The sequence below is a fragment of the Aedes aegypti genome, chromosome 2 (genome assembly GCF_002204515.2).
Source record: "Aedes aegypti strain LVP_AGWG chromosome 2, AaegL5.0 Primary Assembly, whole genome shotgun sequence".
Lineage (NCBI taxonomy): Eukaryota > Metazoa > Arthropoda > Insecta > Diptera > Culicidae > Aedes > Aedes aegypti.
Genome location: NC_035108.1, coordinates 84333306 through 84356829, shown reverse-complemented (window position 1 = coordinate 84356829; position 23524 = coordinate 84333306). Strand labels below are relative to the sequence as shown.

The 23524-nt window shown below is 37.2% G+C and overlaps 2 protein-coding genes across 4 annotated transcripts in view; both read right to left on the bottom strand.

Moving 5' to 3' along the window:
* LOC110675709 overlaps window positions 1-8101 on the bottom strand; it is a 30729-nt gene extending 22628 nt beyond the window's left edge. The window contains exons 1-4 of one of the 2 annotated variants that reach the window (XM_021841390.1): window positions 7252-8101; window positions 7005-7195; window positions 3167-3314; window positions 2388-3099 (exon numbers count right to left, since the gene is read on the bottom strand). In XM_021841390.1, coding sequence (XP_021697082.1) covers window positions 2817-3099; window positions 3167-3314; window positions 7005-7195; window positions 7252-7307 — 678 coding nt within the window. In that variant the 5' untranslated portion in view covers window positions 7308-8101 and the 3' untranslated portion in view covers window positions 2388-2816. Of the gene's footprint in view, window positions 1-2387; window positions 3100-3166; window positions 3315-7004; window positions 7196-7251 lie in introns of those variants that run through there. The other variant, XM_021841391.1, reaches the window with a different exon arrangement.
* Window positions 1-23524, bottom strand: part of LOC5568309 (breast cancer anti-estrogen resistance protein 1) — a 451449-nt gene that overhangs the window by 240574 nt on the left and 187351 nt on the right. The gene's annotated exons all lie outside the window — the stretch shown is intronic.

Below are 23524 nucleotides of genomic sequence, written 5' to 3'. Positions count from 1 at the left end.
TCGAAAAGTGGACAAATTTACGCATTAGGTAAACGCAATTTTCGCAAAAATCTTCACTTTCATTAGCTTATGAATATGAGAAAGAGAAGCACCATTCATTATTTGGAAATGTTCCATCAATAAATGATGATACGAACTTTTTATGAGATGAGTCATTCCGATCAATGTTACCCCGCTGATCAATGATACCCCGGATTACGGTACTTCAAATCATTTGTTGATTGTTATTTTATTAAAATATGTGCTGTTTGTCGTTCATATAACGAAAACTTCAGTGATGCTTGCGAACATGGGCAGACCAGCCCTGGAAAGTTATGGAGATCGTTTCATTAGGTGACACATCTTACTCATCCTTACCCTATTGACCTCAAGGAGGCGAACGTCTCCAGTAATTTCAAATTAAAATATTGTTCTAAGATTGCATTGTGCTATCAAGTAATTTATCTGGGTATGCTTTTATTTTTATGGAATTTCGTTGGGCATCCATTTTAAGGAATTTCAACAAAAGGCATTAAAACATAAAAATAAGCAATCAATATTTCCAGAGATCCCAGGTAATCCAAGGAAATAGTTATTGAAAACTATTGTTTTTGGGCATAATTTATGGAAAATAAACAAACTAAAAATAATACTTACCAGTTGTCACGAAATCTTCAACGCAACACATCAGAGCAGCACAATGCTTACAGGCGGATGAGTTACCGGCACCTGCTACGCATTCACAACGTGATTTTGTAATTCTCTGATTTTGGCAGCAGATTTCAAATTGGACCTTGTACAACACCTGTTTCTTCATTGTAGCTCCACAATATCCTCTGAATTGTAGAACGTTTTCAGAAACCTATAATTGTTAAAACATAACCAACGTTAAATTAACACAGCAAACTAATGTAATATAACACATAACAAATAATACGCAATAACATAGAGCAAAAACAATTTACACCATTATTACAAACATCTAATAAAATATCATGCAAAGAAACAAAATGATTTGTTAAGTTTGTTAATACGCAACACAATACGAATATTAGTTTCAAACAACATTATTTTCAGCAAGTTACCATGATCACCCTACCAAATTTGACTTGAAATCCAGATTAGCATTAATAATATAAAATCACTTTTGGACATACTTCAAAACTCACCTTGAAAACTTAGACGTGTTCTGTGGATGTTTTACAAATTTATTTTTTTCTTATTTTGATACAATAGGCTAAAATATCATGATTATCACTTTTATTTGTTTATATATAAAAACGCGACAATAAAATTCACCTGAAAGCGCACACAACTTCAATTTAGGACATACTAGTCCAATACAAAATTAAGTTACTCACGATTTCGAAAACATTCTCAATCAAGAAAACGTTTTTTCGAAAATTCATGATAGACTGATTTGGAAGAAATGTGAACTATTATGACCGAATTCAAAAATATGAAAGCCCCTGGCGATGATGGAATTTTCTACGTGGAAAGTATCAGAATAAAATTCGTGAGATTTTATATTAATTTATATTAATTAATTTTATATTTATTTATAAAAAATAATTTTAGGCTGTTTTATGCGATAAACATGAGTTTAACAATGATTTTATTATGGCAGATCGAAAAATCTTAGCTGTCACGATTTAATATGTTGTTGTACTATACTGCCGTGAATCGCAAGTCAGTCCCATCTGTAAAAATGGGCTGTAAAGTCGCCAAACTCGTTTTCCATACGAATATTCAAACAATTCCAGAGGATTGGAACATGTTCAAATCTTAAGGAAACACAATTTTCATAATTTGCTTTTCACTAGATATCGTACGAGAAAAATATAAAGATGATCAAAACACGACTCATTTTTATTTTACAGTGAGGAAATCTGTAGTGGGACTAATATGCGGTTACTTTTCATTATGGGACAATTAGACCTGCTGTTTGTTCTTAATTTTTCCGAACAAATCATATAACCTTATTACTGCAGCTGAAAGAGCATTGGAAGATATGTTGAAAATTGAACTCAACTCAATTTTGACGAAAATGCAGATGGGACTGAATTGCGATTCACGGCAGTATAGTACAAATAATACAATCAGCTAATGAAAGTAAATTAATTTGCACTAGTGCTGTATATAGGGCCTCATACTCAGGATGAGCGATGAATGGCGCCCTAAATCTGTATCATTTGCATACATGTCTACCATACATTTTTCACAATTCATCTTTTTTTTACAAAAACAAATGGTTTATCTTGCGTCTATTGCAAAAAGTTGTGAAAAATATCGAACAGCCGATTTTTGACTGAATTTAACCTGTTGAAAAGCAGTTAAATGAGCGGTAAATGGCGTCCTTACGGTAGAAGTGATAACCAGCATTACCATGCTCAACCGATGCCAAGTTTTTTTTTTCGAAAATGGTTTCCAATTTTGAGAAATCATTCGTTAGATGCATTTCGCCATACAAATATTTTTCGCGTTATCTACTTTTTACTCTATTCCACTTGTCTCACGTAACAGTTAGAACAAATCCCAATAAAAATCAACGTTGCGAGAGCATGTACGTCTAATGCTAAAATCACTGTGTTTGGCCAATACAAAACCAAGTGGCAGCAGTGTGTAGTTATCAAACCCGGACAAATATAAAGCGAGCGCTCTGTATGACCGATTGGCTACCTATCACATGTTTGAATCAATCATTAAAATAGTGGTCGACGAGAGTGCGTCTGTCGACCAGTTTACAAACTTAACAACACCAAATCTACATATACCATATTACTACTAAATAACATTTACTGTAAATATCAATTCTACTAATTACAAATAAATATAGCTTAGTAAAGCTTCATTAAAATCATTACCCGTCCATACGATACATGTTTTAGGAAGCAATCCTTTAATAGCGTTCTTCCGTTTTTGTAACTATTCATAGCATTTCTATCTTGAAAGTAGTTGAAAACGGCAACTGCAGACAGCCAGGTGATATTAGCAACCGAAATGTCACGCAAGGCCCAGTAAGGTGGCACATCGCGAAACTCTGTAGCATCCAGAGGCAAGACAGTCATAGCAGTTTCGACAAGGCTTCGGTTCAGATCATTTTCTCTGTATATTTTTAATCTACAACAGACAAAAAGAACGAGTTATTGTACATTGGTCATTTTGTTTAATTGAGTGAATAGCTCACCGTTTTTCTAGTTGGGCCTTTGTTCCTTTTGTAGGTAACTTCAGCTGTGTCGCCTCCTCTTGTAATCGCTTCAACGTCTTCTTTCCGTTTGCTGTTTGTATCGTTTGTTCATCATATGACGCAGGAGCTGAACCAAAAGCTGTAGATGCTAAAATAAGATAAAAAAGACGAAATTCATTAAAATAGTTTGAAGTTACCTTCTATTTTACTATCCAGAAGAAAAAACGCATTTTTAGCGGTTAAACGATCGCGCAAAAAGCAATATTTACTTTATCTCTAATACTTAATTTTTTTATTTTCGCTCTAAATATCAGTTTTTGCTATTTAAAATTGGTCTGTGCACGTTTTGGGCAATAATTTATTTTAAATCGCGAATTTATAAATTTGATCTTTTTAATGTTTATTCCTATCCTTTTTCATTTTTCTCTGGAAATTCCTATTTCTACACATTTTACCAATGTGATCAATTTTTTTTAATAGTTTCATTAAGAGCCAGTTCGCGAGAACCGCAACCCCCTTTCCAAGGGAAGTTGTATTGATATTGTCCGATCTGGCTGAAATTTTCAGGGATTGTTCTTCTATATAAAAGAAGATGTTTTGCAAAGTTTTAGATTTTTATATTAGGGGGAAGTGGGACAAAATGACCCCCAATGGTTCCATGTCACTTAACATGCAAAATCACAAAAACTGATATAACTATAGTAAGTTTATATCTTGAATAGAATTTTGATTTTTCCTGGCCTTGATGCTTGCAATTTTCACTAAAAAGTGAAAGAGAGAGAGAAAGATTGTTGGAAGTTGCATTTTCTCACGAAAATTATGTATTTTTGAAATGGCATATCTGGATTACATCTCAAATGAAAGCCCATGAGTTGCCCTACAAAACGTCATATTTAGATTTTTGACCTAGTTCGGTTGGCAAAAAAAAAAATCGATTTGAAAATCACTAATTTTTTTTATGAAAAACTCATTTTTCTCGATTTGAAGTACTTTCAAAATCCATATACCATGCCAATCTTAAAGTTTATATAACGTAGAGTAATCATGCCAAATTTTAACATAATCCGTGCACTTTTACTATAGTTATATCAGTTTTTGTGATTTCGCATGTTAAGTGACATGAAATCATTGGGGGTCATTTTGTCCCACTTCCCCCTAATATTAAAATCTAAAACATTGCAAAACATCTTCTTTTATATAGAAGAACAATCCCTGAAAATTTCAGCCTGATCGAAGAACATCGATACAAGAAGGGGTTGCGGCGTTCGCGAACTGGCTCTAAAAACCCCCATATTCACACTCATATGCTTTTATTCAACTCTTACTATAAAGGGGGAGACAACTTACGCTTACTAGAACAGGGTCCAGAAAAAGATCAAAGTCCAACTTTGACGATGCATATCTCACACTTTTGTTATCCTTCTAACTTCTATCGTGCGACGGCTCAAAATTCGTGATTTTTTATCCTGAACATCATAGCTATAATGCCTTGGTCCATTGGAGGTTCTGGCCACTTTCGGATTCCCCGTAGTCGGTTCTGGCAGGGCCACTTTGGGACACTTTTGTAATCCATGATTTTTTTCTATCCTGGACACCATAACTATAGTGGGGCCCAGATAGCCGTAGTGGTAAACGCGCAGCTATTCAGCAAGACCATTCTGAGGGTCGTGGGTTCGAATCCCGCTGGTCGAGGATCTTTTCGTAAAGGAAATTTTCTCGATTCCCAGGGCATAGAATATCTTCGTATCTGCCACACGATATACACATGCAAAAATGGTCAATCGGCAAAGAAAGCTCTCAGTTTATAACTGTGGAAGTGCTCATAAGAACACTAATCTGAGAAGCAGGCTCTGTCCCAGTTGGGACGTAACGCCAGAAAGAAGAAGAACCATAACTATAATGCCATGGACCAATATGAGGTTTTGGTTACATCCGAAAACCCCGGAATAGGTTCCGGCTGGGACTCAGTGGGACACTTTTGTAATCCTACTAACTTATATCGTGCGACGGCTCAAAATTCGTGATTTTTTATCCTAAAATCCTTTATTCAATTTTTTTCTGACATATTCAAAACGTATAATGACGTCGCACGATATAAGTTAGTAGGATTACAAAAGTGTCCCACTGGATCCCTGCCGGAACCGATTCCAGTGTATCCGGAAATGGCCAGAACCTTATATTGGTCCTTGGCATTATATCTATGGTGTTCAGGATAAAAAACCACGAATTTTGAGCCGTCGCACGATATAAGTTAGTAGGATTACAAAAGTGTCCCACTGGCTCCCTGCCGGAACCGATTCCGGCATCCGAAAGTGGCCAGAACCTCATATTGGTCCATGGCATTATATCTATAAAAAATCACGAACTTTGAGCCGTCGCACGATATAAGTTAGTAGGATTATAAGTGTCCCTGCCGGAACCGGTTCCGGGGTATCCGGAAGTGGCCAGAACCTCATATTGGTCCTTGGCATTATATCTATGGTGTTCAGGATAAAAAATCACGAATTTTAAGCCGTCGCACTGTACTATAATGTTCAGGAGTTATTAGGATGTACAAAAGTGTCCCACTAAGGCCCTGCCGGAACCGATTCCGGGGTATCCGGAAGTGATAAGAACCTCATATTGGTCCTTGGCATTATATATATGATCTTCTTCTTTCTGGCGTTACGTCCCCACTGGGACAGAGCCTGCTTCTCAGCTTAGTGTTCTTATGAGCACTTCCACAGTTAACTGAGAGCTTACTATGCCAATGACCATTTTTGCACGCGTATATCGTGTGGCAGGTACAAAGATACTCTATGCCCTGGGAAGTCGAGAAAATTTCCATTACGAAAAGATCCTCGACCGGTGGGATTCGAACCCACGACCCTCAGCTCGGTCTTGCTGAATAGCTGCGCGTTTACCGCTACGGCTATCTGGGTCCCTTATATATATATGATGTTCAGGATAAAGAATCACGAATTTTGAGGCGTCGCACGATATAAGTTAGTAGGATTACAAAAGCGTCTCACTGAGGCCCTGCCGGAACCAATTCCGGGGTATCCGGAAGTTGCCAGAACCACATATTGAACCTTGGCATTATATCTATAGTGTTCAGGATAAAAAAACCACGAATTTTAAGCCCCTCGGGTTTAGGCCCTTCTCAAACGATTTTTTTTTTTAAATCACGAATTTTAAGCCGTCGCACGGTACTATTCTGTAAGTTTCATAAAATGTCCTCTCAGGGTACAGGTGACCGGGTATCCGAAATGGCCAGAATTAATGAGAACCAATATCATTCGACCTTCTGACAGCTATTTACTTATAGAAAGTACACAATGAATAATTTTCTTACCGCTTATCTTGAAAAATCTACGTGAACCATCACTTCCGGAACGAATATACCCCATTTGAATTCGTAATAACTCCGGAACCAATTGGCAATCCCCTTTTTTCTGGAACATAATAAATCTGTTCGAGACCAAAAGATCCAAAATCGGTTAATAATTGGCCAAATTATGATTTTTAATGAAAAGTGAGACATTGTAGGTTTGAGAGTTAATATGTATGCCCAGAGACCTCCACACATACCACAAATCTGGGGCACATGGAACTCTACATATTGAACCCATCAAGACATGGGCCAGGACCAACGGCATCACTTCCCTTCCGAAGGCAGACATGATCATAGATTTTTTCCCAGAAAATCCCTACGGCGTCGGGGGGGAATCAATAACCGACCGACTGGGGTGGGAGGCAATCACGCTTGCCACTACACCACCTACAGGGCTGCGAAAAACCGGTAGGCGATTACTTTTCTTTTCAGGTACATATTCCTCATTAGAACGGAAAAACTTACCGAATATATGCGCGTTGCTCTCATTGATGTACCTCCGGACTACAGAGGATGGCAGCCTCTGCACCAAAACCATGGGAGTTTTTCCTCTGCTAGTTCCGCACTCTGGCTCCGGCGGGTCCGGCAGGTACCAATCTGATTCCGACACGTACACCGCCTCTACTTGCAGCGGCGAAGAGGCTTCCGGATGGCATCTGTAATACATTTTTTGTTAACAAAACGCACTCCCTGAATAATATATTATACAAACCTTTCCCAATCGCCGTCCTGCGGGCCTTCACTGCCGGTCAATCCGGTTGCTTGCATTTTTCAGGCACGTCGAGAAAAAAACCTGCTTTGCGGAGGAGCTTAGTGTTCAGAATAAAAAAACCAACGTTCCTAAGCCAGTCGAAAAATAAAAACAAACAAACGCGTGTTCTGACACTTAAGCTAACAAAAATCCATGTATATTTATCAGGAAATGGATCCCATGTATATAGAAATGCAAGAGCATGAAAAGTCAAACCAGGAGTTTTCGGTCATTGAAAATGTATGGAGATTTCAATATATTTTCAAATATTTCAAAAATGTCGTAGTTTCCGCGAAAAATATTTGGTCCCGGAGTTAGCCAACATTATTACCTACAACCTGTACCAAATATTTTCCATGATAATTCGTTTGTTGAGCATAAAATCTAATTTTAATAAATTTCTCCATACATTTAAAATGCTCAAGACTTCTGCTCACTAATGCCATCTGTTGCATTTTTTGCCGAAGCCAATAATCCATTAAACGTCAACATTCCACCGCAAAATCGCTAGTTTTTGGAGGTGATGTTTACTTCAAATTTTCGAAATCAACATCTTCAACTTAGTTCTAATACCCTCCGTCCACAAATTATTGTGGCGCGTCGATCGTCGCAAGTTTCTCGTTAAACAGTCAATCCAGTAAATGATTGTGTTTTGTTAAGCTTAATTACTTTTGGACGACAGCAGTCAGTGGCTGTCTTCTTTGTTGAAATTTGTTCTGGGATTACAACCGCCACAGGGTCCACTTATGCACTGTCATAGTTTGTATTACGTGCAATAAATATGGTAAATTTGTTCTTGAAAAACTTTCGAAGGACCTAAACTTTAATCAACTCGTGGGGCAAAACGGCCACCCCCATTTCATAACACCAAAACAGCCGTATGAATTCAAATTCTACCAAACGTGCCACGCTCAAGTAACGCGCAAATTAGAACCTTACAAATGTAAATTTTTCGCATCAGCATGTAGGTATGCAATGCAGAATCGATGAAGAGAAATCACTCATGTTAGTTAGGCCCTATTGAAGTGACAGCACAGAAATGCACAAGGGGCTACCATTAACAACGCTGTTATTTTTTCCCAATTTTAGACCCACCTTCTCCCTAGTAGTCATTTGTCCATACACAAAATTTACATTTTTTTGGTCCGTGGTCATTGAGCAGAATCTCTCCCCTCCCCTAATAAATGACTACGTGGTTTATGGATGACCCATAAGCACGCATTTTTTTAATTGATTTATTAACCCTAGAAATACTTAAATGGATGGATGTTGTTTCTACTATTTGATAGAGAACATATTTGTATATCCGATTATAATAAAAAGCATGTTTTTCAAATCTAAATCGCTATTTTCCTTGTCGGGCATATTACCCTCAGTCCCAAATATTTTCACAAATTGATCAATTTCTAAATTCAATTCGTTGTTTCACCTCAGGAGGCAAGATTGCATTACTTCCTAGCGTCTTGTAGTGAAAAATTGTTAACAAACCCGCACCTTGTCACCTTTATTCACAGAAGAGAAAATCGATGAAGAGAAATCGATCATGCGACTTGCGCCCTTATTATAGCACGCCCTTATTATAGCATTTACCTTCTTTGGAGCTATTTGAGCCATTTGAGCACGTCACAAACCATGTGATTGCTTGGACGGGGCATTTAATTTTCATACTTTTGTAAGGTTCCAGTCATTTGGCTTAGGGGATTTTTGCACATTATTTGATGATTTAGCGCAAATTCATCGTTTTTCCCATTAACCTTCCGTCAGTCGCTCAAAAAAAAGTTACACCAGCGGTCGCATCGTGTACTGAGTACACGCGGAGCAATTTTGATTGTACATCCAAAGCTAGGCAAGATAGAATATGGATGTCTTCGACAAATTTCTCCAGTCCAACGGTACCAATTGGTCAGTGGACAGAGAACACTTTGGAAACATCCTCATCTTTCTGTGGCCATCGGATTGTGCCCCGGGGGAACCGATGTAGTGGTCATTTCGCAATGCAACATCTCGTACACAAATATCTCAGGATCTAGATTTTTTAGCAAGATGGTGTCTTCGGCAAAGTTGTTCAGTAGATCAAGGGCTAACATGTGATAGGCTGCTTGTTTAGAAATTCTGCCGCCAGATGGTGCTAGTGAGCATTTAATTTTTCAAACACCGATATCTCAAGATCCTGATTACCTAGAAAGATGATGTCTTCGACAAAGTTGTTTAGTAGGTCAAGGACTAACATATGATAAGCTACCTAACAAGAAAAACTGCCACAAGATGGCGCTAGTGAGCATGCAATATTTCAATCACGAATATCTCAGGATCCCGATTTTTTAGAAAGATGGTGTTTTCAGCAAAGTTGTTCAGTAGTTCAAGGGCTACCATGTGATGATCTTCTAGATTCAGAATTCTTTCAATAGATGGCGCTAGTGAGCATGATATATTGCAAACACAGATATCTCAGGATCCAGGCTACCTATAAAGTTGACGTCTTCGACAAAAGTTTTGAATAGGTCAAGGTCTAGTATGTAATATGCCACCCAACTTGAAATTCTATCACCAAATGGCAATAGTAATCATGCTGTATTTTGATCGCGAATATCTTAAGATAATGATATTTTAGCAAGATGGTGTTTTCAGCAAAGATGTTTAGTAGGTCAAAGACTAAACATGTGATATGCAGTTTGATTCAGAATTCTTCCACAAAACGAAATTTTCGAATTGAATTATTTCAGGATCCTGGTTAGAAAAATGAAATTAGATTACAAAGATGGTGTCTTTGATGAAGTGGTTCTGTATATCATGGACCAACGTGTTAAGTATAAAATATACCTACTCAAAATTCTTCCGCATTCAATTCAAAATGCAATGGGCCGTTAGAGTTCAAACAATTCCATCAGGCTAGAGAAAGAGCTCTTGGTTTAATTTTTTTCAAATATCGAATCTCAAGTTCCCGATTATTTTAAAACTTGACGTCTTCATAAAATTTATTAGGTAAAGAAAGTGCTCACATGTTATTGGCAATTATATTTTGAGTAATCCTGCGCCAGTGAGCATTTAATTTGCTGAACATCTTATGATACTGATCATTTGGGCTCATCAATACACGTTTTGTCAAATGTTAAAACATTTCGCTACCAGTAAATTAATAAATAAGCACAAAATAAAATTAAACATATAGGGTTCATTCTACTTCAAATTCAAGATTCAAATTGAACAATATTATTTTTATGTTTAGTAGAAAAGTAGGACGCAAACTTCTCGTTGCTGGTGATAATCTAAATTCGTTGCTGCACATCTCGTGAGAGCACACTCTCGCAGTACTGGTCGGGTTTGATATTATGGCACGTCTTTTTCCTCCGGAAAATCAGCTTGAGAGATAGGCTTATGATTATCGCCGTGACCGATAATTTCACTTTCTGATTGTTTACAAATAAATTCAAAGTGCTATTTGTGCTAGTATAATCATAATATCTAGAAAGATTCGCGAGCCAGGCGAAACTGACAAAATGTACACAATTTAAGAAAATATAGCGTTGAAATTGTAGCTTGATTGTCTATTCACTGCACTTGAACTTTTCCCCTGTCGATAATTTAACTATTCGAAAAACGCAAATTTGTAGAAGACGAAACTTCACCTCATGCAAAACCACACACTTTATTGATTACGCCTGTGTTTTTGTTTATCAAAGTGATGGGCGCATCTGAAATCGAAATCAAAACACGGCGAGAGTAAACGGCGACACTGCAAACAAAAAATAAACAAGGCGTACATGGCGGGCTTAATTGAAACCAGAATGTAGACACGGCGCTAAAGTAATAGGCGACACTGAAAATAATATCGATTACAGGCTCATAACATTGGGCGATACTGGCATTCTTGAGTAAGTTTTAGGCGAAACCTTTAAAGATCTTTTGAGTACGAAATAGCTAGGGGATATTGTAGGAGATGTGTGTGGTATTGATGAGGATTTTAAAACTAGGTTTATGAAATATGTTTTAAAGTGAAAAGGTTTAAGTTTGAGTATATTTTCTCCAATTGGGATTTAAAATTGCACATGAGAATTTCATTGATTATTTTCTCATTGTTATTGATTTGTCAGATAGGCCCTAATCGCAAATTCCTCTAGATATGGTTATACTAGCACAAAGAGCACTTTGAATTGATTTGTAAACAACACAGGCAATATCTATCACATTCGAGGTGATTCAAACAATGTTGTAGTGTGCGTGCCATCCCGTGAGTCGCCATGAGAGACCGAGTTTCTCATATCACTTTGCACTAACACATCCATCTTTGTTTTTGTGTAACGTCTTTCTGCCGCCCATGAGCCGCTGTACGTGCCATAAATTCTTTTGTTCTTTAACTCATGAGCCTATGCATGCTATAAAACGTTTGACTTTTACTGTGCGCTCTGTTTTCAAGTTGCCCGTGAGAGAGAAAGAGACAGCACCAACACACGGCGCACAGTAAAAGTCATGAGAACAAAAGAATTTATGGCACGTACAAAGGCTCATTAGATATTTGATAGGCCTTTTCATTTTTTTTTCAAATGGAAGTAAAAATGAAAAGCATCGTGTGCTAAGTCTAGCACCAGTTTTAAGGCTATTATTCGCATTATTTAAACCAATCAATGTGCTTGAAATATACTGTTTGATAGCAGAAAAATATCACGTGCTACTGCAGTATGCTATTGATAATTTTATCAGAAAATTCAGTTGAATTCTCAGAATAGATGTTTTCTGGAAAACCGATTACGCCTTCATAATTATTTGATCGTTATTTTGTATTATTGTTTACCTTTTAGAACCACCGACACGTTCGGCATTTGTATAGAAGAACTGTCAAAGACCTTCCGAATCAGCTGATTTGAGACGTCTCGTGAAAAGGCCTATTGCTCAAATGTAACCACCATTGACAGTTCTTCAGTTGATTCAGGCACAGACAAAAAGGCGTCACACTCTCATAGGTGTCCATCGATCATTTTTTTAACGACCGACTCGTATATATGCGACCAACTGCAGGCTGCAATGATTTTGATCGTCATATTTTTAAATATAGTCAAACCTGTATTAGTCGATGTTCCATAGTTCGATATCGACTCATGAAACCATAATTAAAAACAAAAAAATCATAATTACTATAATGCTCCCTTTTATCAGCTTTCTGAAGAATATCTGTTCCATGAGTCGATGATCTTTTGAGTATCGACTGGAAATTTGACTGTCCATGAAAGTATATTCTAATGGGATTTTCATGCTGAAGAGCACCGTTTTCGAATCACACGGTTTATTACATGGTAAACATGCATCAGTCTTGGACAGAATAAACAACTTAGTTGAAGACGTCATTTTCATGATTAAGCAATCACGATCCTAGATATTTGGGTTGAAAATTTAGCATACTCAGTGGCACCATCTAGTGGAAGAATTCCCAAACAAGTGTGGCCCATCACAAGTTTGTACTTGACTTACTGAACTTTTGAGCCGAGAAGTTTTTATTTGGATGTAATCGGGATCCTCAGATATTAGCAATCAAAATATGCATGCTGAATATCGCTACCAGTTGAAAGAATTTTAAAACATGAGGTTCCTTGCATTTAGGCCTTCATCTTAGAACAACCTTGCCGAAGGGGTAATATTTATTAGTTATGAAAATATCTCAGGATCATTTTTCTAAGCGATCAGGATCCAAATATATCTGCGTTCGGAAAATTGCATCTTCAGCGTCGTTTTGTGGAAGAAATCCGAATCAAACGGCACATCACACGTTTAGTCCTTAATCTGCTAAACATCTTTGCCGATTACACCATCTTGCTAAAATATTGTTATCCTGAGATATTCGCGATCAAAATACGCCATCTGTTGGTAGAATTTCAAGTTAGGTGGCTTATTACATGCTAGACCTTAACCTATTCAACACTTTTGTCCAAGACGTCAACTTTACAGGTAACCAGGATCCTGAGATATCTGTCTTCGCAAAATATCATGCTCACTAGCGCCATCTATTGAAAGAATTCCGAATCAAGAAGATCATCACATGGTAGCCCTTGAACTACTGAACAACTTTGCTGAAAACACCATCTTTCTAAAAAATCGGGATCCTGAGATATTCGTGATTGAAATATTGCATGCTCACTAGCGCCATCTTGTGGCAGTTTTTCTTGTTAGGTAGCTTATCATATGTTAGTCCTTGACCTACTAAACAACTTTGTCGAAGACATCATCTTTCTAGGTAATCAGGATCTTGAGATATCGGTGTTTGAAAAAATAAATGCTCACTAGCACCATCTGGCGGCAGAATTTCTAAACAAGCAGCCTATCAAATGTTAGCCCTTGACCTACTGAACAACTTTGCCGAAGACACCATCTTGCTAAAAAATCTAGATCCTGAGATATTTTTGTTCGAGATGTTGCATTGCGAAATGTCCACTACATCGGTTCCCCCGGGGAACACAATCCGATGGCCACAGGAAGATGAGGATGTTTCCAAAGTGTTTTCTGTCCACTGATCAATTGGTACTGTTGGACTGAAGAAATTTGTCGAAGACATTCATATTCTATCTTGCCTAGCTTTGGATGTACAATAGAGTGATGCAAATTTTGAAATTTTAGCTCCCCTATGCTTAAACGATTTTAATTATGGTAAAAGGCATCCTCCTAAAGTTTGAAGTGATTCGGTAGAAATTTGACTGTGCACACGCCATTTGAAGTTTATATGGAGATTGCTATGGAAAACGCCAATCTTTTGTGTTCAGCCCTCTATCTCTTCGTCATAATATTTTATGGAAAAGTGAACACACTCATCTCATGTGAAAACTTCCCACCTACAAATTTGCAGAAGACCACTTTTTGATTGGACGTCAGGATAAATTGTTATTTATCATCATAAAGTTAGTTTGCATGTAGCATGCTTCACCAACTGTTCGCCAGGCAACAGTGGTGCTCCTGGCGAAAAGAATAGATCAAAGTAATCCAGGCTACTATGTTCTACAGCAAAAAAGCAGTGTTGCTCTGAAAGTAATTGAATGATCATCTTAGCATGATTTAGACTTTGTTATCAATGATAACAAATTATCCTTACGTCTCATCAAAATGTGGTCTTCAGCAAAGTTGTAGCTGGGAAGTTTTCACATGAGATGAGTGTGTTCACTTTTCCATAAAATATTATGATTAAGAGATAGAGGGCTGAACACAAAACATTGGCGTTTTCCATAGTAATCTCCATATAAACTTCAAATGGCGTGTGCACAGTCATATATCTTCCGAATCACTTCAAATTTTGGGAGGATCATTTTCATCATAATTGGCATCGTTTAAGCATAGGGGAGCAAAAACTTCAAAATTTGCATCAGTCTAATGTACAATCAAAATTGCTCCGCGTGTACTCAGTACACGATGCGACCGCTCGTGTGACGGGCCTGGTAAAAAAAAGTTACACGAGCGGTCGCACTGGTGTACTGAGTACACACCTAAAAACTTAGGTTAAAAACACGATGTTTTCGAATACTTTTCGTTGATTTTTTCGAAAAATTTCTTCTCTACAAGCAAGAAGAAGAGTAGATCTTGGAATAGGATCAACACCCGGATCAATTTGAAGGGATTTTCAACGTATTTTTCGACTTTTCGCAAAGTGCGTGTACTCAGTACACTAGGGCGACCGACGGTGGGTTAAAAGCAAGATACTAGGTGTTCATTTTAATACCCCTTCTCCTATTAACAGCAGTGTAATTTATAGGCAGTTTCAGTATAGTTACACATCAGTTTCAAAATAACATAAGATTTCTGGGTGATTGATGTGTAACAAACGAGTAACTTGCTGACAGTGGTCAACACTACATGCCAAAAGTTTTCATACGTATTGTGAATTTTGATATAAAAACTTTACTATTTTATGACTAGTTATTGTTTTCATAGATATTTTTCCAGTGATTAATTAAAATTGTTGAATTTACAATTTGCAGCCTCTCTAACAGCTTTTTAATAGTTTTCATCATTTTAGATTGACTGTCCTCAAACAGTTATTCGGAAGTGTTTCTGCAGCAAGATGAAATTAAATGGCGATTTATGATAGGCAACCCAGAAAATCCAACTGTGGGACACGAAACAACGTGATTTTAGAATCACAATCTTCACAAACAATTAAGGTAAAATCAAAAACACTGCTGATTTGAGTAACAGTGTCAATTTCCATTTTTTTGTGTCAGTTCTAATGGAATAATATCTCAATAATGCAGGTATCATGTGTTATTCAATATAAAATTATTATCTATTTTATGAGCGCGTCAATTTTAAGCAAGTTAAATCTATTATGTACTTGTGAAAAATTACGCGTTCGAAAATCATACGTATTACTTTTATTGACATTCAATTGTAAAATGGTTGTTCGGTTCCAAAATTGTCAGAAAGTAACAACAACTTTAACGCCGTTCCATTTATTTTGTCGCAGGAAAACCCATGCGTAATCAACAAATTACATAGCAGTCGCTTGTAAACTACTTATGTAACGGACAAACAAGTTACATAAGGCTCGACTTTTTGCGCTTTTTCGGTTACATAGCAGTATTTTTCCATGTTGCAAATGTATCATATTGTAACTATTGAATATGTTAGGTAGCCGTTGCTGTAAGCTACTTGTAACAATATGTGCTGCTTGGGCGTGCATCGGTTCATAGGTATAAACATTTTCTTTGTGATCGTTCAAGAGGAAATGCATGCATTGCTCTTGGCTACTGCGATTGACTTCTGCATAGGGAAATTATAGGTAAAATGAACACCCACAGCAATTTTGGAGTTTTAGTTCTGAATTCGTTTTAAATTGCTCAGATGGCTTAAAGATGGCTTTTTATATTACGTAATGAGTTGAAATAACTGTCTTTTCTTCAGACATGTGCGTAAAATAATCATGTAACGGGGGTAATATGAACGTTTAATTAGGGTAATAAGAAAAGCGGCTGAGAGTATGATAAACATGCAGTGGAAGTAAAATGAGCACCATTCAAATAGAACTCTTCTCGGCCAACTCATATGCTAGTTTTTGCATATCTGTCATAGTAATCCTGTTGTAGCGTGAATTAAAATGCAGGGTGTGCTTCAACAGTTCGTTTTCCTGTTCCACGAAAAATCCTGGTTTCTTTCATCCTCAGTCTCTTCCAGGATATCAGTCTTTTGCATAAAATGAAAATTTTAGATGGGTCTAAACGATATCCGATTGTTTTTCTTTCGAATAAAGTCCTATAGAAAATATCAAGTCTTTTCCACTTTTTAGCGCCAACTAAGCAGTGTTGTAATCCTAAGTGTTGCTTCACACGAGAAAAACAGCGCATACAAAAAAGTGTCACCCATGAAGCCATTACGGAGGCGTGGGCGATTGCAAATTTATGACCACATATCGGTATGGGTTACCTACCTATTCTCCACGCTCAGCACCGGTAGGTATAGGTACGCAATATGCAATAATTTGTAATGAAATTGAGATTAATGCCATCCGGGGCCTTACCGTTTTCGATGGCAAAATATCTGCGAGCCTTACATCGCTGCCACGTGGGTGTAGACTGTTGCGAACACCAAAGTTTCCCGAGTAGGAACGAATAACTCGTATCTATCTATGCGTACCATAATTTGGTATTTTGGTATAGTCCACACCTCAATTTGTTATTATTAAATGAATAAAAATACCTTTTGAGGAATTCTTGAGGTATTGAACTACTATTGACTAATTTCACTTCTATATAAAAATGTATCACGAATCATTTAGGTATTGCAATACCTGATTTGTAGAATTTGCATGATATATTATTTGAGGTATTTTACATCTTATGCAGGGCTCTTTCAAACCTATTTCGGATGGAAAATATTGAAAACTATCTGGTACGGAATACCTTGGTTTGGCATTCTGTAGAAATTCCTTCTGCTCGGGTCACCATAGGATCGGCGGATGCGGTGAATGGCCGACCAACCAGAATGGTCAACCGAGACTGCTTGCAAGCAGCTGTTAATTTATTAGCCATATAAAACTATGATATTTATATTCACGCAAACCGTCGATTATATGGATTATATACATTCATTCAACCCCAGTCCGAATGTGGGCGTTTGTTGCTCGGAGAGAATGGACTGAAAGGGGTCTCGAAACGATGAGTGGTTCGGGCTTTCAACTGTGCGTAGGTTCATTCATAAAATGTTGGATTGAGATCGCAGGAAGGTGGATTAGTTGCTGCTGTTTTAATGGTCCACACGTATTCGAAAATTGGATTTGTGGTCGAATAAATTGGTTTTCTTTCCGAGCGTCTTTGTTTGCTCTTAAATATTATTCGAACTACAAGGCTTGCAAACGACTTTGATGTGGAAAATTCCCGGCACGAACCCCACATCCTTTTATGATTCCAATTTTGGGTGTCAAAACACACGTCAAAGATCACGTTCAGCGACACCTAAACACCATATAAGTGAAATATGCAAATTACGCCATTCGTACATTTACGGAGGGCCAGTGGTTCTCATTCTTCTTATCACATTTGGTCGGCGTTAAGTCAGAATGGACCAAGTACAAAACTTGAGAAAATTGGATTATTCTGTCATGAGATGCTTTTGATTTCTGACCAATTACCATATTTCGATAGGTGGTCAGAAATTCCAACAGTTTCTGTGCAGAAAAGCTAAGAGCTGATTAATTACTGCATTTTTCATGTCGATTCCAGAGTCCGATAGAAGTTTTTGATAGTGTCAGGTGGTATTTGGTGGTGTCTGTATGGAAAATCTTAGAGCCCTTCTATTGGATATGTATATTCTGGTCGGTACTCAAGATTATCGCTTGGTCCATTCTGATTGAACGCAAGTTTGAATATTTCTGGTCTCCAATGCTCTGATCCAACAATATTTTAGTTTTGAAGCTATCGTAATGTCACTGATATCAGATTTAAAGATATGGATACGTGAAAAATTTACGATACTAATGTCGAAGGATAATCAATTTATCTCAAAGATATGAACCCAGTTTGACTATGCTAACATCAAATGACTGTTACTTTCCAAGAAATTTTCAGTCAGAGTGAACTAAGACACTGAACGGTATTCTTCAGTTCGGTTAGAGTGGACCAACTCTAATAAGTCCATCAAAAAATCGTTCTATTAGAGATTTGAATTATGTTTCTTCATGATTATCATTTCAGGTTTTATTGTTCGAAAGTAACGCTAAGATGTGTAGAAAAATTGATCCAAAATGTTTAAGATTAGACAAAACTAATAAAAATGCAATGTGTATGAAATCCTTTAGCACAACGATACTTAATTCCAGTTATTTTCTCAGGAATTACCTCGATTTTTTTTGTGCAAAGATCCTCTACATATTTTTTTCACTAGCCTTTCAAACGCATTTTCCAGTTGTTTCTCTAGGAGATCTAACAACGATTTTTGATGATGTTCTAATCGGAAATCTTGAAGGATAAACTAATAAAATCGATGAAAGGATCACAAGATAAAATCCCGGAAAACTTGGGACTTTCTTAAAAAAATATCAAAATGATTTTTTGGAGAAATACCTGAAGTAAACATGTAAAAATCTAGGTTACATTCTTGAGATATCCAAAACAAAATACTTGGAGGGATTTTTTCAAAAAATAATTACTTAATGAACCTCTGGAGAAATCTTCAGAATAATCTCTGAATCTTTATAAAAATACCTAAATTTTTACGAAATTCCTTGAGAAAGTCATGAAAAAATACCGTTTTGATTCGAATCCCGGACAGCTTCAAATTCCGGACACTCTACTTTGTTCTTCTTCTTCTTTCTGGCGTTACGTCCCCACTGGGACAGAGCCTTCTTCTCAGCTTAGTGTTCTTATGAGCACTTCCACAGTTATTAACTGAGAGCTTACTGTGCCAATGACCATTTTTGCATGCGTATATCGTGTGGCAGGTACGAAGATACTCTATGCCCTGGGAAGTCGAGAAAATTTCCAACCCGAAAAGATCCTCGACCGGTGGGATTCGAACCCACGACCCTCAGCTTGGTCATGCTGAATAGCTGCGCGTTTACCGCTACGGCTATCTGGGCCCCTACTTCTACTTTGTATGGGAAAGATTTCACTCGAAATGTTTCAGAATGGACCGTTAAAAAGTTCCCAATTTGAAAGATGATTTTTATCAACATGCTACATAGCAATCCATGAAAATTTACAATGTTCAACTAGTTTTGACGTCTTTCTAACGGATTAGTGCATTTAGTTAATGATTCGACTATTCTAATTGTGTTTTTCATGAGCTGTCCGGAATTCGAATCAATGTGTCCGGAATATGAAGCAAAAGTGTGGTTGTGTCCGGAATAAAAATCATGAAGAGGCCGAACATTTTTGTTGATTAAAGTGAATTAAAGCTGTAGAATCCAAATCTTCACCCAGCATTTGAAATATAAGTGTTTGCAAGGCCAGTGCGCATCGTACCTTCGTGCTGTGCGTACACGAATTCTCTCTGCTCTTGGAAGTTTTCTTAAAAACTACCTAAAGCAATAAAACAGTACTTTTCAGTGCTACAAAAAAGTACTTTTCAGTGCTAAAATTAAAAACGGTACTTTTCAGTGCTACTAAAACAGTACTTTTCAGTACTATTTTTTCTACTATTGATCCCTTTACGATCCTTGTTTGGACCCGTGCCTTCGATTTTTCGTTGGACCCGTTGGCGAAAGCTAGCGGTGGTAATCCTTCTTGGACACCGTCTTGGGAAAAAACCTCTCGAAGGCCACGTCTTCTTTCGTTTATTAACTAAACATGGTATCAACAACAAACAAAAGGAAGGGTGAATCTCTGAATTCACTACTTCCTTCCAAAAAAGTGGGTTTTAAAACTGTCACTACACGTGGCAAGAATGGAAGAAAGGACGCTTCCCCGGAATGCGAACTTTCTTCCAAGGGTGAAATGAATAATTGTATCGAAATGAGCAATCAGTTCGATGCTCTAGACAAATTTTCCGAACACCAAATCGAAGCAGCCTCTAGCCCAGGCTCTTTGATTCAAGTGAGGAAGCAAAGAGTGCCGCCTATCGTGGTCAGTTGTTCCGAATTTGGGGGATTTAGGCAGGAGATCTTGAACTCCATTAGGGGAATCAAGGTTTCCTTCCAAATCGCAAAGAAAGGAGACTGTCGCGTTTTGCCGGAAACTCTTAAAGATCGTGAGCTTCTTCTCAAACATCTTGAAGAGAAGAAGCACAAATTTTTTACTTATGACGACAAAACTGAACGTTTGTTCAAAGTTGTCTTGAAAGGTCTCTCAAGTGACTATAAATCACCTGAAGAGATCAAAAATGGAATAAATGATTTACTTGGATTTTCCCCAGTCCAAGTAATCATTATGAAAAAGAGAACCCAATCTGGCATTGTTCGGAAAGGGCTTTCTCAAGAATTTTATTTAGTTCACTTTAACAAAAAAGAACTAAATAATATTAAAGCTTTAGAAAAAGCAAAACTTTTGTTTGATGTCCGTGTGACATGGGAACATTTCCAGAAACCTGGAGGAAATTACCAGAACCCCACTCAGTGCCGTCGGTGCCAAAAGTGGGGTCATGGTACAAAAAATTGTCGCATGGATGCTAAATGCATGATTTGCGGAGGTTCTTCTCACGCCAAAGACGTCTGTCCAGTGAAGGAAGATACCACCAAATTCATATGTTGTAATTGCGGGCTAACCATAAGTCCAATTTTTGGAATTGTCCTTCACGAAAAAAGGTCATTGAGGCTCGTGCCAGGCAGATGAAAGATAATATCCGTTACGATAACGGTCGTTTCCGGAATTTGCCTGGTAGAGTATCGAACAATGCTCATTTTTCAGTTAACGATCGCTTGATTAGGAATCATACCCATCAGGAAGATCATAATCATGCTCAGTCACAAACTAATTTTAATCCGTCGGGTAGCCGTTCGAATCTTTCTATTTCGAATGTATCTACCCACGGTAAATCCTTTGCCGATATCGTAGCAGGAAATTCGAACTCCTCCCCTGCTCGATCCATGGGTACCCATTCTACTAGTTTCAAATCAAATGGAAAAAACCCTACCGCCACAGGTAACTCCGCTTCTTCGTCTACCGAAAATTCCAATGGGAAATCACATGACATGTCTGCCTCTGATTTTAATTTTCTTACTGAACAATTGAATCTAATGATTGATGCAATGTTCAAAGCCACCACTATGACTGAAGCAGTCCAAGTAGGTGTAAAATTTACAAATCAAATTGTTATTGGATTACGTTTTTCTAATGGATCCAAATAATAATTTAAATATTTTAAATTGGAATGCTCGTTCTCTGAATGGTAAAGAGGACGAGCTGTTTAATTTTCTTACGGTTAATAACGTGCATATAGCAGTTATTACCGAAACGTATTTAAAACCTGGATCTAAACTCAAAAGAGATCCTAACTTTTTTGTTTATCGTAATGATCGACTTGATGGGGCATGTGGGGGAGTTGCAATCATCATTCATAGGCGTATAAAACATCAACTGTTTTCATCATTTGAAACTAAAGTTTTTGAAACTTTAGGTATTTCTGTTGAAACACAGTTTGGTAAATATACTTTCATAGCTGCCTATTTGCCTTTTCAATGCTCTGGGCAGCAAGTTAATTTGCTCCAAACTGACTTGCGTAAATTGACTCGCAATAAGTCAAAATTTTTTGTCATTGGTGACTTTAATGCCAAACATCGGTCATGGAATAATTCTCAAAGTAATTCCAACGGCAGAATTTTATTTGATGAGTGCTCTTCAGGATATTTCTCAATTCAATACCCTGATAGCCCCACATGTTTTTCCTCTTCGAGAAATCCATCTACGATTGATTTGGTCTTAACCGACTCTAGTCATCTTTGTAGCCAACTGATTACTCATGCTGATTTTGATTCTGATCATGTCCCTGTTACATTTCAAATATCCCAAGAAGCGATTCTCAATCCTATCAGCTCCACTTTCAATTATTTACGAGCCGACTGGAATATATATAAAACGTATGTTGACTCCAATCTTGATGTTAACATTTCTTTAGAAACTAAACTTGATATTGACAATGCTCTTGAAACTTTAACAAATTCCATTGTTGAAGCCCGGAGCATTGCAATTCCAAAATGTGAAGTAAAATTTGAATCCGTGATTATAGACGATGATTTTAAACTCTTGATCCGTCTTAAAAACGTGAGGAGAAGGCAATTTCAACGCACTCGCGATCCTGCTATGAAAATTATATGGCAGGATTTGCAGAAAGAAATCAAGAAACGTTTTGCTCAATTAAGAAACAAAAATTTTGAAAATAAAATTTCTCAATTGGACCCTGGCTCTAAGCCCTTTTGGAAATTATCGAAAATCTTGAAAAAACCTCAGAAGCCAATACCGGCATTGAAAGAGGAAAACAAATTATTACTAACTAATTGCGAAAAAGCTCAAAAACTTGCTATGCAGTTTGAAAGTGCGCACAATTTTAATTTAGGACTTACTAGTCCAATTGAAAATGAAGTTACTCAGGAGTTCGAAAATATTCTCAATCAAGAGAACGTTTTCGAAAATGCCTGGGAGACTGATTTGGAAGAAGTGAGAACTATTATTAAAAAATTCAAAAACATGAAAGCTCCTGGCGATGATGGAATTTTCTACATCCTCATCAAGAAACTTCCAGAAAGTAGCTTATCATTTTTAGTTGATATATTTAACAAATGTTTTCAATTAGCATATTTTCCTGACAAATGGAAAAATGCTAAGGTTGTTCCAATTTTAAAACCAGACAAAAATCCTGCAGAAGCTTCTAGCTATCGTCCAATCAGTTTGCTTTCCTCCATCAGTAAACTTTTTGAAAAGGTTATTTTGAACAGAATGATGGCCCACATCAACGAAAATTCAATTTTTGCCAATGAACAGTTCGGATTCCGCCATGGACATTCGACCACTCATCAACTTTTACGTGTAACAAATTTGATCCGTTCCAACAAATCTGAAGGCTATTCTACTGGTCTTGCTCTTCTAGACATAGAAAAAGCATTCGACAGTGTTTGGCATGAAGGTTTGATTGTAAAATTGAAAAACTTTAATTTTCCAACATACATTGTTAGAATAATTCAAAGTTATCTGTCAAATCGTACACTTCAGGTTAATTATCAGAACTCCAAATCTGAAAGACTTCCTGTAAGAGCTGGTGTTCCCCAAGGCAGCATTTTGGGACCAATATTATACAATATTTTCACATCTGACTTACCTGAGTTACCTCAGGGATGTCA